Source organism: Marmota monax, unplaced genomic scaffold, assembly GCF_021218885.2.
Source record: "Marmota monax isolate L192 unplaced genomic scaffold, Marmota_monax_Labrador192_F-V1.1 WCK01_AAM20220418_F8-fsc00098, whole genome shotgun sequence".
In the NCBI taxonomy this organism is placed as follows: Eukaryota; Metazoa; Chordata; class Mammalia; order Rodentia; family Sciuridae; genus Marmota; species Marmota monax.
Window position 1 is genome coordinate 5,144,027 of NW_026694639.1, and position 16,345 is coordinate 5,160,371.

At 35.1% G+C, this 16,345-nt stretch overlaps 1 protein-coding gene across 2 annotated transcripts in view; it reads right to left on the reverse strand.

The window, feature by feature from the left end:
- Positions 1–16,345, reverse strand: part of Slc39a12 (solute carrier family 39 member 12) — a 66,779-nt gene that overhangs the window by 45,681 nt on the left and 4,753 nt on the right. For both annotated transcript variants that reach the window (XM_058572304.1, XM_046423075.2), the window contains exons 3-5: positions 12,477–12,758; positions 9,194–9,401; positions 3,689–3,861 (exon numbers count right to left, since the gene is read on the reverse strand). In XM_058572304.1, coding sequence (XP_058428287.1) covers positions 3,689–3,861; positions 9,194–9,401; positions 12,477–12,617 — 522 coding nt within the window. In that variant the 5' untranslated portion in view covers positions 12,618–12,758. The remainder of the gene's footprint in view (positions 1–3,688; positions 3,862–9,193; positions 9,402–12,476; positions 12,759–16,345) is intronic.

Genomic DNA, 16,345 nt, shown 5'->3' on the forward strand with positions numbered 1-16,345 from the left:
GGTTTTCAATGTAGCTAAGACTTCACAGGATAAACAGGAACTTTGTGGTAATGAGGTCGTTATCTTTAATAACTCCCTGATTTAATAAGCCTGTTTTGGCAACCTGTATTTCCAAAAGTGATAAAAGTAAGGTTACAAATTTTAAAAGTGAATTCTGTGTCAACTAGCTGGTACACATACACTCAATGATATGACTACCTGTGTTACTTGACATCACCGTTCCACAGAACAGTAGGAATTGTTGTTTTCTATTGTCTTATTTTTTATCTTAATGTTTGTAATTTTCCATATTACATAGGCATGTTTATTAAGTAAAACTTATAAATAAACAACAAAGGCAACAAGTCTCTTAAAAATTGCCAGAAGGCATCTTTTCATCTCCAAAATAAAAGCTGATGTTTGTATACATCAAAGATTACAATGTAAATATTTTAATATGTGAATGAAAATGGCATATTTTCACAAGCACAAATGAATGACTTTTATTGAAAGAATGCAATATATTTGTGATCTTTAGTTTCAATGACTAAAGTGTTTTTAGAAAAGTCAGTGCTTTATGAGGCTAATCCGCTTTGCTATGCTGTAGAATTTTTGAGATTTTAAACAAAGACAAGTTTTTAATTAAAAAATAATGACACACTCTTTTTCAACCATACAGATACAAAAAATCTTCTGGTGATGATTCCATAGATAAAAAAAGATTTTTCTTGATTAGGAAGCTTTTGTTTGCATGGAACACAAACCACACAAATCAGAAAATCAGGAGGAGACCACAGTGGAAGGACACAAAGGATCTCAGAGAATCCAGGCACTGAAGGCCACACCTCATCAGGAGCTGCAGCCCAAACTGGAAATCTGACCAAAGATGTGTATGCGTGTGCACACATGTACACAAAGCATTTTTTCCTTTCTGTTTTCTTCTGTGGGTATCTATTTCCTTCTACACTTTGTCCTCTCATTTGATAATCATGAGGCTATATAAATTCCCATTCTAAAGTGACATTCAGTCAGGAATCCAAGAATGGATTGATCTGCAAAACCTGAGAAAGAATTGATTAGTCCAGGAAAGTCATCTGGGGGCTCTCTTGGGTCAGTTATCTGTCTAGTAGGTCAGTTCTATCCATGTGATAGGAGTGAGGAAGGCGTTTCTTAGAAAGGAATTGTGCAAGAATTCCAAAAAGGTTCCTACTCTGAAAAGTATCACCTGAAAGTTAAATATGTGGTATTCCTCCCTTAAATAAGATAATGTGTACCAAAGACAATATTCTTTTTTGAACCATTTGTTACAGATGGAATATGATTATCTCATCATTAAAAATACTGCCAAAAAGAAAGGGAAATTAGTAACACACTTTTGATGATAAAATATCCATCATAAATATCTTATGGGAAAATGTCTAGCTGGTAAGTAAGAGCAGAGAGGTAAACAGGAACAGAATATCACGCATTTTTTCCCAGTTCATTGTCAAGAAATTGAATAGTTTCTAGTTTTAGAATACCTTCTCAGAGAAAACAGTTTTATTCTATTATAAGTTCTGTGCCCTTGATCTTTACTTGCTGTTGCTCTGTAAGTCATTATTATTTTAAATTTCTTCTGAAATCGCTAATAAGAATGTCTTAATGGTGACTCATTACATTCTATAAAATGTTGAAGAATAGAATGAAAATTTATAATATCTGGCCAGTAATCTTTAAAACACCTTTATTCCTTTGCATAAAACTTCAGTATGTGCTGACTCTTGTGTTGATGTCATCAGGTTTCTATGAAAGTTTTCAAATGTATTCTAAAATAATAGTGTCTAATTTTCACTTTTGATAATCACTTGGAGGGCTTATTATAAGACAGAGTTTTGGGCTCCACTCTCAGGATTGCTGACTCAATAAATTCTGGGGTGGGGCCTGAGAATATGCATTTCTCACAAGTTCCTTGGTGATAATAATGTTTCTGATCCAGGAACAAGACTTGGAGAATGTTGTTCTAAATAATAAAAGCAGGGTCCTCAGAACTGGTATTCCATGTTAGGGTCCCATCAAGAGTCACAAAAAAGTGACATATTGGTACAGAGAAGAATAATTGTAGAAAAGATTATTTCATTTATTTTGCATAGTTAGCACAAACAATAATTGCTACTGTTTTTAAAAATGCATGCCTTACATAAGAAAGCCTAAATTTTAAGAAATAACCTTTGTTCCTTATGCAAATGAGGTTTCCATAAATCAAATTTATTCCCTTCCTGAAATATGGCCCTGGAGATGCACTTAAGGACACTTTACAAGAGTAATCTGGAGGTCATTTTGTCACCTTCCATTGAATATAATAATCATAAGTTTGAAAGAATCAATTCTGATTGATACATTTTATACATGACATAGGTAACAGAAATTAACTTTTAAAATACATAGTAGCAAAAATATTTGATATTGCCCAATCATGCATTCACAACTTGTGAACACAACATTCTTTATTAGGAATATAAAGTAGGTACTCTTGTCTTTTTAAGATACAGATTGTATTTCATAGGAGTATTGCTCATTTAGGATATAAAGAACAAAAATATTTTTAACATATTTCAATCATTTCCCAATTAATAATATAGTAGGTCCAATTTCCTAGACAATTTCCCAAATAATAGCATAGTTGTTAAGAACACAGAATATTACCTATATTATTTATCATATGTATCATATATATACATATTTATATATGTATATATATATATATAACTGAGGATATATATCCTTAGTTTCTATAAACTCAAGCAATTGCTTATTAGCTCCATAGCTCATTTACAGGATGCAATAATACAAACTAACACATATAGTTATTCTAGTAATTAATGAACTAATGCAGGTCAAAATAACACAGTGTCTGATGCATAATAAGTATTTAATAAATGCAAGCCCTTATCACAGAATACTAATTTCTGAAGATTTTAAATGAGTAGGGCAGAGAAAGATTCTCTGATCAAAGTTGGGTTCAGTAAGATTAATTTGTCTAAAATGAACCTCTCCAGACTCCTTTACAAGCCACAGTTAAATGTGCATTTCCAGTATATTTTCCCAACTTGTTTGATCATAGCACCTAAAGAGAAGCTAAGGTATACCAGTGAATATTCTCTGAAACAGAACTTTAGGAAATACAGATATAGATACATTTGTAGGCTCACCTATCACTTTTTAAAAAAATCTTCAGTACCATCTACTATATAAATAATGTCTTGCTGTTCACAACCTAAAACAATTGCTTCCTAATCTAAGCTAAATTTATTTATGCACTATTGTAGTTATTTATGCAATGTATATATATATCCTCCTCTGCCTTGTATTGTCCTTAAATGCTGTGCCTATATTTGTTCAGCACTGGTTTCTTCATGCCTCGGATGGTGATTGGTACATACTAAATATTCACCATATATTTTCTGAATTAATTTTATATGGATTTGATAGTGACCCAAAGAAGAATAGAGCAATATATTTCGTTCTCCTAAATATCCTGGCCTTGTTTTTATTTCTACAGGAATCTGCTTATAGAAAAAAAAAAGTAAGAGCATACTATAGAAATAGATCATTTTTACTTTTAAGAAAATATACATTCTCTTCTTGAATTTTCTACAACTCTGATAGAACTCTCACTGCTGACTTTCTTTATCAATAGCAAATGATTATATGAGAGAAATAATGGAAATACCTGATCCCAGGAATTTGGACCATCATCTGAACCTTTGTCCACAGACACAGATAGATTAGAGTAGCCCCAATCATGGGTTGTTATGTTGTCTTGTTTCCTTTGAAGTTGATGGATTTTATCCTTTTTGATACAGGTGGTTTTGGTCCAGAGAGTATGGAGGAGTTGGTTTAGTTCTAGAAATTTCATACAAAATTGGGTGTTACATAGAATAGGCAGAGCTTGTTCAGAATAATTATAATTTCACATGGCCACAGCATAGACATTTTACAAGATAAATTTTTGTTCTATTGAAAAATCAAGGTTTCATTCTGAACAAAGACATAACATTTATACCTCACATGAACATGGATTCTCTCTCAGGATCTACCTGAGGCTGAACCAATCTTTTAAAGGTATCCCCATCATTTTAATACATTAGAGATGATAAATGGGCAACACAACCAATGAAAATGTCTTCCATTGAATAAAGTATTTTCCTTTAATACAAATGTATAAATTAAAGAAGATATTGGCCTAGTTTTTAGGAAATGTATTTCCTTGAGTCAATCCACATCCTTAGTAGATTGACTACCACTTTAATGTAGCCAAGTCAATCAAAGTATCTTCCTCTGTGGATACGAAGAAAAGAGAAAATAAATGAAAGGGAGATGAGATTACTGAGACAAACTAGATCTTGTTTTCTAATGGTATTATGGAATGGATGTAAGTTTATAGATTGCAATTTTGTTTCCCTCAATATTACTCTAGGCTTCAAAAAATACTTATACAGAGAAAAATTAAATGTAATTGTAAATTCATATGGATTTATACATCCTTTTACTTGTTACTAAAGTGTCTTTGGAATTCTCCTAAATGTTATCATCAATGGTAGAAAAACTACAAACTAGAATTTTATTTTAAATTATTAGTTTTGAACAAAAAAAAAATCATGAGACTTGCAGAGAAAAGGGAAAATGTGACCCATGTTCAGGAAAGAGAGTAGTTAACAAATACATCACTGAGTATTCCCAGATGTTGGTTCTAACAAATTCTTCAAAGCAGCTAGTGTAAGCATGTTTAAGGAACTAAAGGAAAACATACTTAAAGAATAAAAGGAAAGTATGAAACAACAAATCAACTAATTGCAATTTTCAATAAGGAAATAAAAATTAAATAAAAGAAATTCTGGAGAAGGAAGACATAATAACAAAAAATTCACTAAAGGCACTCAATAACATATTTGAGAAGGCAGAGGGTGAAAATCACCAAAAAGTGAAATAAGCTAGACACTGAAAATCGTGTTGAATCTTTCTCTTACCTGTGGAAGTCAGAGAGAAATAATGAATTTTTTAAAGGGGGAAGGGTCTTATGACAATATAATGCGAATCAGTGGAGTAAAGGAAGGGGAATTAGGGGGAAGAAGGATGGAGAAAGGAGGAACAGCAGAATGAAATTAACCAAATTATGTCATGCACATGTATACACATATCACAATGAATCCCACTTTTACATATAACTAAAATGTACCAATTAAAAATTGAATCCATTACGAATCACTAAACAAAAAGATAAATTAACAGAAACAATCCATTTTGAAGAATAGAAAGTAAAAACAAAGGAAGAACAAGAAGTCTCAGAGAGCTAGGAAACAAGAAGCACATCAAACCTATGTATTGGAAGTCACTGAAAGAGAGGACAAAGAGAAAAAATAATCCGAAAAATAATCTACTGGACAAAATAATACCCCCAAACTTTCCAAGTGATGTAAAAATCTACTGTGTTCAAAAACCTCATCAAACACCAGGGAGGATAAACACAAAAAGATCCACACCCAAGCGCATTATAATTAAGTTGTTGAATGTCAAAGACAAATTCTTGAAAGCAAAAAGTGAAAAGGACTCATCACATGTGAGGGAGCATCACTATAGTTAACCACTGACTTTCCATCAGAACAATAGAGATTTGAAAGTAGTGGGATGGTGAAATCAGAGAGAGAGAGAAAAAAAAAATGTTATTTAAGAACCATATAGCCAGCAAAATAATCCTTCGAAATAAAGGTGAGAAAAAATTCCAGGTGGGCTGGGGATGTGGATCAAGCGGTAGCATGCTCGCCTGGCATGTGCAGGGCGCTGGGTTCTATCCTTAGCAACAAAAAATAAAAAATAAAGATGTTGTGTCCACCGAAAACTAAAAAATAAATATTTAAAAAATTCTCTCTCTCTCTCTCTCTCTCTCTCTCTCTCTCTCTCTCTCTTAAAAAAATATATATTCCAGGTAAACAATGAATGAGAGAATTCATTGCTAGCAGATCTGCCTTATAAGAAATATAAAATTAAGTCCTTTAAGCTTAAAAGAAATGACCCAAATGTACCTTTTGTTTAAATTTTTCATTTTGTTCAAGTCTACTGGAAAAATGAAGAGTACTAGAACATAAGAATGCAAGTTAATTTTAAGACTTTATAAACATACTTTGCTCATTTGTTCTCTAAATATTTTAAATTTGTTCTAGTTAGTTTTACATAACAGTAGAATATCTAGATTTAATGATGAAATACTGTAGGCTTTTCCTTTAAAATCAGCAATATAATAAGAATACTAATCACTCCCACTATTATTTAGTATTATATTGGAATTATTAACCAGTGCAATTCCACAAGAAACAAATAGAAATACAAGACTTAGAGGAAAAAATTATATCTTTCTGAAGATGATATGATTATATCATCTAAAAATTGATGTAAAAAGAAAATAATCAGAGTAGGTTACAAAATTAATCTAAAAAATCATGGCTTTCATATATCTAAAAATTCATAAAGGCACTCAATAACATATTTGAGAAGGCAGAGGGGAAAAAAATCACCATATATCTAAAGATAAACTAGGAGGCTGGGGATGTGGCTCAAGCGGTAGCGCGCTCGCCTGGCATGCGTGCGACCCGGGTTCGATCCTAAGCACCACATACAAACAAAGATGTTGTGAACAAAGATGTAGTGTCCACCGAAAAACTAAAAAATAAATATTAAAAAAATAAAATAAAATAAAGATAAACTAGAAGATATAATTAAAGAAAACGTCACTTAAGAGATCCAAAAAGAAAGTTAGATGCCTATATATAAAATAAGAAGAAACTCCTAAAACCTGTGTGAGGAAAATAAAAAAAACACTCCACAAAAATATACATGTAGACATGAATAAATGGAAAGACATTTTTTGTTCTTGGATATAAAGGTGCAACACTTTATAAATACCATTTCTCTTTAAGTAATTTATATACATAAGTCATATAATTATATTTATATGCAATATATTTATATATATTTTTCTATATATACATATTTTTTTCTATCAAAATAAAATTACCTTAAGTTTTTTCTTGGAGCTTGACAATTTGATGGTATTCATTAGAATAAATAAACAAATTAGGAAAATCTTGGAAAGAACTATGGAGAAGGCTAGCTGTACTAGGTACTTAAGTATACTGGAAAACTGTTATAAATAAAATCATATGGTATTAGAACATGAATAGAGAAGTTGGCAAATGCAACGAGACTAGAAAAATCCAGAAACAGGCTCCACTGTGTTCAGAGCTTTATTGTTTCATATGAAAGAATTTTATCAGTCAGTTGAGGAAATAATGCATAAGAGGTAGAAGAAAAACTGGAGAGTTGCATAGAAAAATTAAACTGAATCTATTCTTTACAATATACCCAGAAATAATCTAAACTATATCAGAAATGAAAACATACAAATACTGGAAGAAAACATGACTGACTTGTATAACCTGGGTATAGGGGAAAGCTTTCTTAACTATCTCTCAAAATACAAGTTTGATTACTTAATTGTATAAAAATAAAAAATATTTGAGAAAATGACTGATTCCAGGTCTGGGCAGGAAATGTGTAGGATAAGTCTGAAATATCTTGTTATTTTGGAAAGCAAAGGAGATGTAAAATATTTTAATGATATTTGTCAAAAGAACTTAAAATCAACTTAAATAAGTTTTCACAGGTTAAGGAGGAAACAATCTAAGCACCAATTAGGATAATAATGACAAATGAGAGATATGACATTATAATATTTATTAAAAACCTCCCTGTTCTTTGAAAGATGCAAAGGAATGTGTTACTATTTGAAAACTGGTCAATTAAAATATCAATTTCCTTTAAAAACTTGAAGTTCCTCTAGGAACTTCAACAAATGAAATAAAGATAAGAGGAAGTTATTCTAGTGTAGAATTATCACACCAATGAATAAAGCAAGAATGAGAAAATTAGAAGATTACCATTTTACAAGCCCTAAATAACCCATGTAGGCAATGATCATCAATAGCTTCCAATTTCTCAGTAAAGAGACAACCAAATGTTATATGTTTCTTGGAGGAGGACATCAATTATAAAATAGTATTCCCAAATAACAACTGAAAACTAATAAGGCCTTCACATATAACAACCAACATATGAAGTGTAACAAACATAAATGCATGTTAAAAAACTAAGAATGCAATAAACAAAATCCAGATGGTAAAGGACCTTTTCATTTTCCCCTCCTCAAAAAAATTTGCAACAAAATAGACAAGATGAAGAAGGAGAACCAGATACACCTATTAAGGTTATTTAGGAGATCTACCAACAATTTGCATTTTATGAACCTTTTTTGGATCCTGATTTTTTTTAAAAAAAACATTTTTAAAAGTCAGATGTGAATGAACATTTTTATGATATTAATAAATCATTATTTTTCACTTGTGATATTGGCAATGAGATGCTTTTTAAAAATCTCTCTCTATCCATCTTAATGCAGATTTGAAAAATAAGTCATACCACTTTTGAGTCATCTGTCATCTGTCTTACCCAGTACAAAGAAATGTGCAAAAAAATTCTGATTTCCTTCCTGACATCCCGTTTCATCTAAGAGCCCCAAAAAGGAATTCAGCAAAGACAGAAAATTCACATTATTTTTATTGAAAATTAAATGGTTCACATATATGATGATAAGCAAACTGGTTGTGGACCACCTTGAACCCTGAATTAGTGACTTATTCTTTCATCATTCTACAGAACACTGTGCCACCTCTGGCCCAGTTTTTTAATTTATTTATTTAGTTAGTTAGTTGTTGATGGACATTTATTTATTTATATGTGGTGCTGAGAATCGAACCCAGTACCTCACACATGGTAGGCAAATGCTCTACCACTGAGCTACAGCCTCAGTATTATGTGCCAATTAGGAGAGGAGGGTATATTTAGGCCTTATGGCAGACCTAAAATCCTGCCCTTTGGCTTGATATCACAATTTCCATCAACACAGAAAGGCGCCAAATCTATGTTTACACCTCATCACCACACAGACATCCTAACACATTCGCCTTGAAAGACCACCTGAGCCCTCTTACTACATGCCAAAATAAAATGGAACTTAAAATATAACTGAACAAATTCAGTCACTGAAATGCTCCAGCCTTTGTTTTTGGCACAATCATTTTGGAAGCTGTGACTTGGAAGTTGAATTCATGAAAATCCTCCTTACCTGATAAGTGGAGAGTATTTGTACTATTCAAGAAACTGAAAATATATTCTGTAAAATAGTCTGGGGCTGGCAAGTTTCTTCGTCCCAGACAAACACCCTGGAGGGACAAAGCAATGATTGTCGCTGCCAATCTGGGAAGTGTATTTTCATCCGCACCGTCACTGCTCTGGATTCCAGATTTTTTCTGTAGCATTTTAGTTCCCATACACTGAAATCACACACAAAGTAAAGAAAAAACTTTTAACTTCTAAAATTATTTTGAATACTTTAAAATTATCTCTAGGATTTTCCCTAAGGATAAAGAATAGTCCATCTGAAGGAAGATTGAATTGTATGTGGAAATGACTGTCATCTCACAAAGTTGTCTTAGATGCAACTGTATTTGGAAATACCCCCTTCTTCTACTTTTTTTTTTTTTTTGGGGGGGGGTGGTGCTGAGGATTGAACCCAGGGCCTTGTGCATGCAAGGCAAGCACTCTACCAACTGAGCTGTATCCCCAGCGCAATACTCACTTCTTTTATCTGCCATGATAATCAGTGTTCTAAGCCCCTCTCCACCAGTCCTCAGTTATCTAGCCTTTCTCATTATCCTCTCATGGATGTGCTTTTCCCAAGACTATCTCCTGCTCTTATAGCATCCTCTCAACTGGTAAAATCTCTCCCACCTTCCAATACAGCCTGCAGGCCAATGACTTTCAAGTCTACATTCCCTACCTTGACTTCACACCGGCCCTGCTTCCTTAACTGTCACAGGGCACTTCCACTTACTTTCACATCAGCCCTTAGTCTCAAGTTCAATGTGAAATTATTACAAATCAAAAGTCAGCACAGGGTTATGTTCTTTGAAATCTTACAGGACATAGGACAAATGACATGGGGCCTTTTTTATATGTATATGTCAATTTTCCTCAACTAAATTATAAATATCTAAAAGCTAGAATTTTGTCTTATATTCTGCTAGTATTCCCATTCATTGGTTTAAACATTAATTGAATGCCTGCTGTGTGCCTGGCACCATGCTAGGCCCACTACATATGAAGAAGAGAATGTGTTCATCAAAAGAGAAATGAAAAGAAGGTTATTGTGTCAATGTTCAATTCTCGTGACCTGGACAAGGAATAAAATGTATACATTGGATTTATTCCTTTCTAAGTCCGTAATTGGTGAAATTGGCAGGAGCATATTCATTGCTATGGTAGACAGCAGAATGGAAGGCTTGATAGATTTGGAGACATAGCAAGAAGTTCTTTGCGTGAAAATAAGTTAAATACTAGATAACATGAACCTCACAGAAGTATGAATTTTTCATAGAGGTTGTAAAATAGTAAACCTTATAAGGTGCCATTGACTTCATCCTTGAAATGTTTAGGGTGTGGCCAAGAATGCCCATTCTCTATGCAAGGGGCAGGGCTGGCAGAGAGCTCTGTGCACATCCCTATTCCTCTACCAAGAAATCACAAACAGTAAAAGAAGAGGTGGAACACTAAGGGATTGAGTTAGGAAGATGGGAGACAAAGTTGTTTGGAATGAAGAGATGGAATGATGTTTGTGTTCTGTTCTTTAGCAGGGTTGGCTGCAGTAGGACCCTATGGAGTAGAGGTGTTTCTTTGGGGGAATGAGTGAGGTTCACCTGAAATAGCTGTTACTGGTTTGATTCATAGAAGCCATGTCCTGTGCAGATCAAGACCTGGGGATGCTAGTGGAGGGTCTCCTGTTCAGCACCCTCTACCATGACCTCACATCATCTGGTCAGAAAGAGTGGCAGCTGCAGTGAGGTGTCAACATCCTTCTGCAAAAGTCTACATCGACTGACTTCTAAGGAGGTCCTGGGTGTTCCTAGTTCCAGGAACTAGGAACAGTGCTATCTCTAGGAGATCACTAGTCTAAGACCTGGCAAAGGCTATGAGAGCAGGAGCTCAGTTCCTGTTGACTAAAAGTTGTCCATGTAACATTATTTTACCCTATTCTGAGAATGTCTGATCTCACAAACACTCCTAATCCCGGGTACTGGCAGTACATGTATAACAACCATAAACCTAGACACATACACACCATCTGGTTTTAAGCACCGGGCTTCCGTTTAATTTGCATCACAAGACAGTAATGGGGAGGATGACTAAATTCCTAGTGGCTAATTCAAACACATCTTGTGTTGTATAGATGTTATAATAAAGCCATGATATCCAGGAACACGTCCTTATTAAACAGAAAATTGATATTTCTCTCAAGGAAATTTTTCCTAAAATGAAACTAGAAACAAGATTATGGCCCAATTTTGATATTTACATGATTAAAGCTACTTTTGTGATGTTTGCAAAGTGCCTTGTAAACAGCCTCTCTATTAGTTCCACTAATGACAAGAGAAACTAAACAGATTTACAGCAAACTGGACGATATGTCTGCTGGCCATTAAGTCAAAGCATGACTTTTCAGATACCTTTAGGTTACTAGAAGTAACCATTGAGACCGAGAACCAAAATGTCTACACATAATCAATGAATAATTCAAGAGAGAAAAAATATTTTCAACAATTTCTCAAAGTGGTACAGGTCCTCAATTAATTCTGCTAGGAAAAGTGGCTTCAAAAACCTTGATGTTCAGAATCTTTACCTTCTGAAACTTTCCACTGCAACCCAGAAACCATAAACACCATTAAAAGTTCAGCTTTTGCTAGAATAGTAATGAGGAAGCAAATGAGCAGGTGCCCATTTCCTAATGGGAGCTGGGAGAGATGAGAGGCCTCTGAACAGACCCTGTGCACATGCAGACCATGTAATAAAAAACCATAAAACGGCTCATGCTGACCATCATGAATAATGCCTTTGGCAAGATGCTTCCTTGGGAAAATAATTAACAATGTATTCATCTCTCTCAAACTGTTTCTGCCTTCTTCCCTGGCCAGTGGCAGGGTAGGTAGACACAGTACCCTCCACCACTATAGTTCAGTCCTTGCAGACTAATTAAAAACCCTGAGTCACTGGAGTGCTCAAGGGGAATCAGGAGATAGAGCTGCCTGTCACCTGTCCTGCCTGCCTACCAGCCACTGGCTTTCTGGCTAAAATTCATCTTTTGATTAGTCATCACATTTCCACTTTTAGACTCAGATTTCTAAATTATGTCACTTACCATACCGTGGATTAAAAAAAAAAAACGTAAATACTTATCTTTCTTAGAAGTTCTTGAAAGACTTGGGAATCATTAACTGACTAAATATAAATAAGTGAGTAAGAATCTGAGACAGCATCTTAGCAGCAGAGCTGGTTAGCAACTGTGCCCTTGTTACCTGGCTTCTGGATGTGTCAAAGTGCTGCCTGGTGAAAGCCAAGATATCTTCTGTCTCATTCTGTGAAAGGAAATAGGAGTCTTCATCTTTCCTGAGGCTCAGGAGGCTGTGTAGGTAAAATTTATACTCTTTATTACTCATGTTGAGCTTTGAAGAACAGATCTCTTCCTGGTGAATAATGTAATAGAGGAGGAGAAGAGAAACTCTCTGGACCACCTCTTCTCTAAGCTGATCTTCAAAGTCTCCTCCAGCTATTAGTAATAGTGCATCTGGTTCAAAACACTGTGGAGGGGAGGGAAGAAAGAAACAGAAGCAAAGTTTAACAAACAGCTCCAGAACACGGACAGCCACGGGGTCTCCACTGCCTAAACTTTTTGAGTAGAAGGGGAAAGGAGTCAGGTCTGATAGCTAGATTCAGATAGGAGCATCATGGCTAGACTTTCATATAACAATAATGCTCTCCTCAGAAGCCTTTTTTTCTAAGAGTAGTCTAGTCCTTCTATCTCCAACCATAGTTGTCACACTGTCATAGTTGTCAGTCACATAGTTGTAGATCTGCTGATTTACATAAAACTAGCCAATTCTTTGGCTTTTAAAATGATGCCAATGACACATCAAATGAAATCCAAACTCCTTACAGTTTTCTTCCTGATCTAGCCCCTGTCTACCCTACCTGCCCTACCTCATCTTAGCCTTTCTCTACAATATAACTGAAATTCTACCCCTATGATTTTTCTGTGGGTTCCTCAAAGCTCTTTTCCCACATCTTTTGAATCTTCTTGTTCCCCTTATTTCTCAGGCCTTAGTTTAAAGTGCCATCCCTTTAGGGAAGTCTTCCCAAAGACCTGCCTGCTCCCAAACTTTGTTCTTCTGCACAATGCTGTCCAATAGAAATATAATGCAAGCTACATGTGTTTGGAATTTTCTAGAAGCCATATTTTTAAAAAAGAAACAGGCCAAATTAATTTTAATAATATTTTATAGACGTTCACATATCCCTAATAATGATCATTTCAGCATGTAATCAAAGATTTTTAAAAATTATTAATTTTTATGAACCACATATCAAGTGCTCAATATATCTACAAGTGACTATAGCCACTGTGTTAGACAGCCACCTCTGGAACATATCATTATTTTATTTGCTTCATAGCACTAGCATTATAAAATTACTGGGTTTTTATTCTTGTTTATTTTCTTTATCCCCCATGAAAACTAGTGGCCCATGAAGGCTAGGTTTTGTCAATTTTGTGCAGTTGTATACTTATGTATAAAAATTCAATGATGGAATGCCATATGCCCCTCATCAATCTTACCAAAGATAATTGCTAAAAATGTTTCCATTGAAGAGAATCAGAACACATACCACCCCAAAACATATCACTTTGGCACACTGACACCATTGAGCTGAAGGCAATTGAAAACCAGTAGATGAAGAAGGTCTCTCTGCCCTCCCCCTTTGTCCCTAAACCCCATTATAATTTCCCATGAGAAATGTTTCCTCCATGTACCAAGAATATGAAAACATTCTTATCACTGGAGACAGAGTTGATGCAGATATTCTTCTACACAAACTTGACTATAAGAACCTTACTAATGAAAGAAATTAGTATCCTTCATCTATTTTATACTCATTTCCCCACGGTTTACCACCCATTTTCCTTCCTCTTGTCACATCTCCACAATTTATTGCTCTTTGTTAAAATGGTATACAAGTCCCTGGGTCCAACCACTTCTTCTGGGCTTGCACTTCTTCCTGTGAGGTTTCCCAAGCCACATAAAAATATTGACATCAAACTAAACCTGTATGCCTTTTCTTCTGTTATGCTTTAGTCAGTTCAGCTCACAGGTCTCAGTCACAGAATCTAAGTGGGTAGATGTGGCTCCTCTAATCTGAAAAGTTCACATGGTCTGAGGGGTTAGGGATAACATCATAGGGCAGTAAGTAAAAGATGGACATGGGAATTGTGGATAGGAAGCTTTCTTAGCAAGAGAGCAGCTACCTTTTGTCAGAGACAGCTGGGAAGCTCCTGAGATTCTCACAGAATCTGAGAAGCAGCTCCATTACCTAGCCACAACAACCTCAGAGTGAAGTAAGGAAATGCCTGCCAGTATCTCCGAGTGAGTTGTCCCCACTTGGAGGTTCTAATTCTCTGCCTTCTGTGCTACCCAGTAGGTCAGTAGGTGCCCTCTGGTACATACCACCCTGATCCAGAGGAATAAATTTCCAAACCAAAGGATAATGATGTTCTTCCACAAGCCAAGGAACTCCAGTCCCACTCCCTCTCAACTGCAAGGGCTTGAGAACTCAGCAAAGAGAGGAGAAATGGGATTTGCAATGAGAGTGAATTTTACTTTTACAAGTTTAGCCTTTTGCAGGATTGACACCAACAACAAGTGAATACATTGAAACAAAAGTGCAATAAAGTCATTCTTGGTGCCAAACAACCTCCTCCTGAAACCAAACTATGTATTAGCTCCCAATTATTAGTAGTTCAGTGCCCAGAATTGTGCTGAGCACCTTAATATCCAGGCACTCCTCAGAGTATAATCTAATTGGTTCTGGAAAATGCTTAAGATAATAATTTCTTTGACAGTGTAAACCCTATTCCATTATTTTAGATAGAAAAATATCCTCAGCCTGTATAATACTCCACCAAATATTTTCACATACTGTAAGGCATTTAGAATACCAGTTATGCAATTACTTAATATTTAGTGAATTGATGGATACATTTGTATGCAATATGCAAAGATAATGAACAGAAATAAGAATCATATTTTCCTTCTGTGAAAAAAAATTTACTTATAGTATATGTGAAAACCAAGTGTAAGATCTGAAAACTAACTAGCCTAAAGCCACAGAGCTAATACTGGTTAGTTGTACTAATCCTAATTCCTGCTCTAGCAAGGATAGGCCTTATTCTCTTATTGTTTTCTTTTGTGTCATGGAGAACATAAGCTGTGGACCCATTGTACAGCCCTCCCAACCAATTACTTTCCCTCCTTCCTAATTTATAGGAATAAAGATCATCTAGGATCAATAGGATTGGTAAAAGTCAAATGGCAATCAGAATGAGAATGTTATATATGCAGAGGGTTAAATGAATTCATGATGATATACTGATGGATGGGGCTGGATCAGTAGGAAGAAGACCATCAACACCAGGAGAGGATGCTCATGAGGCCACCAGACCATGCACATATAGCCAGGGTTTGGACACACAGCAGTGTATGTGGCCACATTTTATCAGGTCTGAGATGCCTGAGACTCTAATCCATCAATGGTTCCTGCTCAACATTTTGCAGGGCCTTTTCAGGATTAGAATAGCGGGTTTGCAAGGCATGGGGCCCCTGAGAATGGGGTATGCATTGTAATTGTGCTAAGCATTACAGAACTGGTTTGTACAAGGCTTACAACACACAAGGTAAAACTAACTTCTGACTTTGAAAAGTTTAAACCAGTTATGGAAGCATCTAATTTTGTGTCTCTAGAGATTTTAGTAATCTTGAATAAACAGGTACCACCCAGCCCTTGCTTTAATATTTTGAGGCTTGCTGAAAAAAGTGTAACTGTGAATTAAATGACCAGGAGCTGAAAACTTTGCTCCCTTTGATGACACTAGAATCTTAGAAAAGGTATCCTAATACAGAAAGTGGTGGTTTGAGGAACGAATGCAGTAGAAAGCATCAAATGAAATAAGTAAGGAAAAACAAATCCCCCCACCAAAAGCCCTTTGGGGGGTGGTGGAAGGGAGGGGGACAAGGATTTTCTATTTCTTTTTTTAATATTTATTGTTTAGTTGTAGTTGGGCACAATATCTTTATTTTATTTATTTATTTTTATGTGGTACTGAGGATAGAACCCA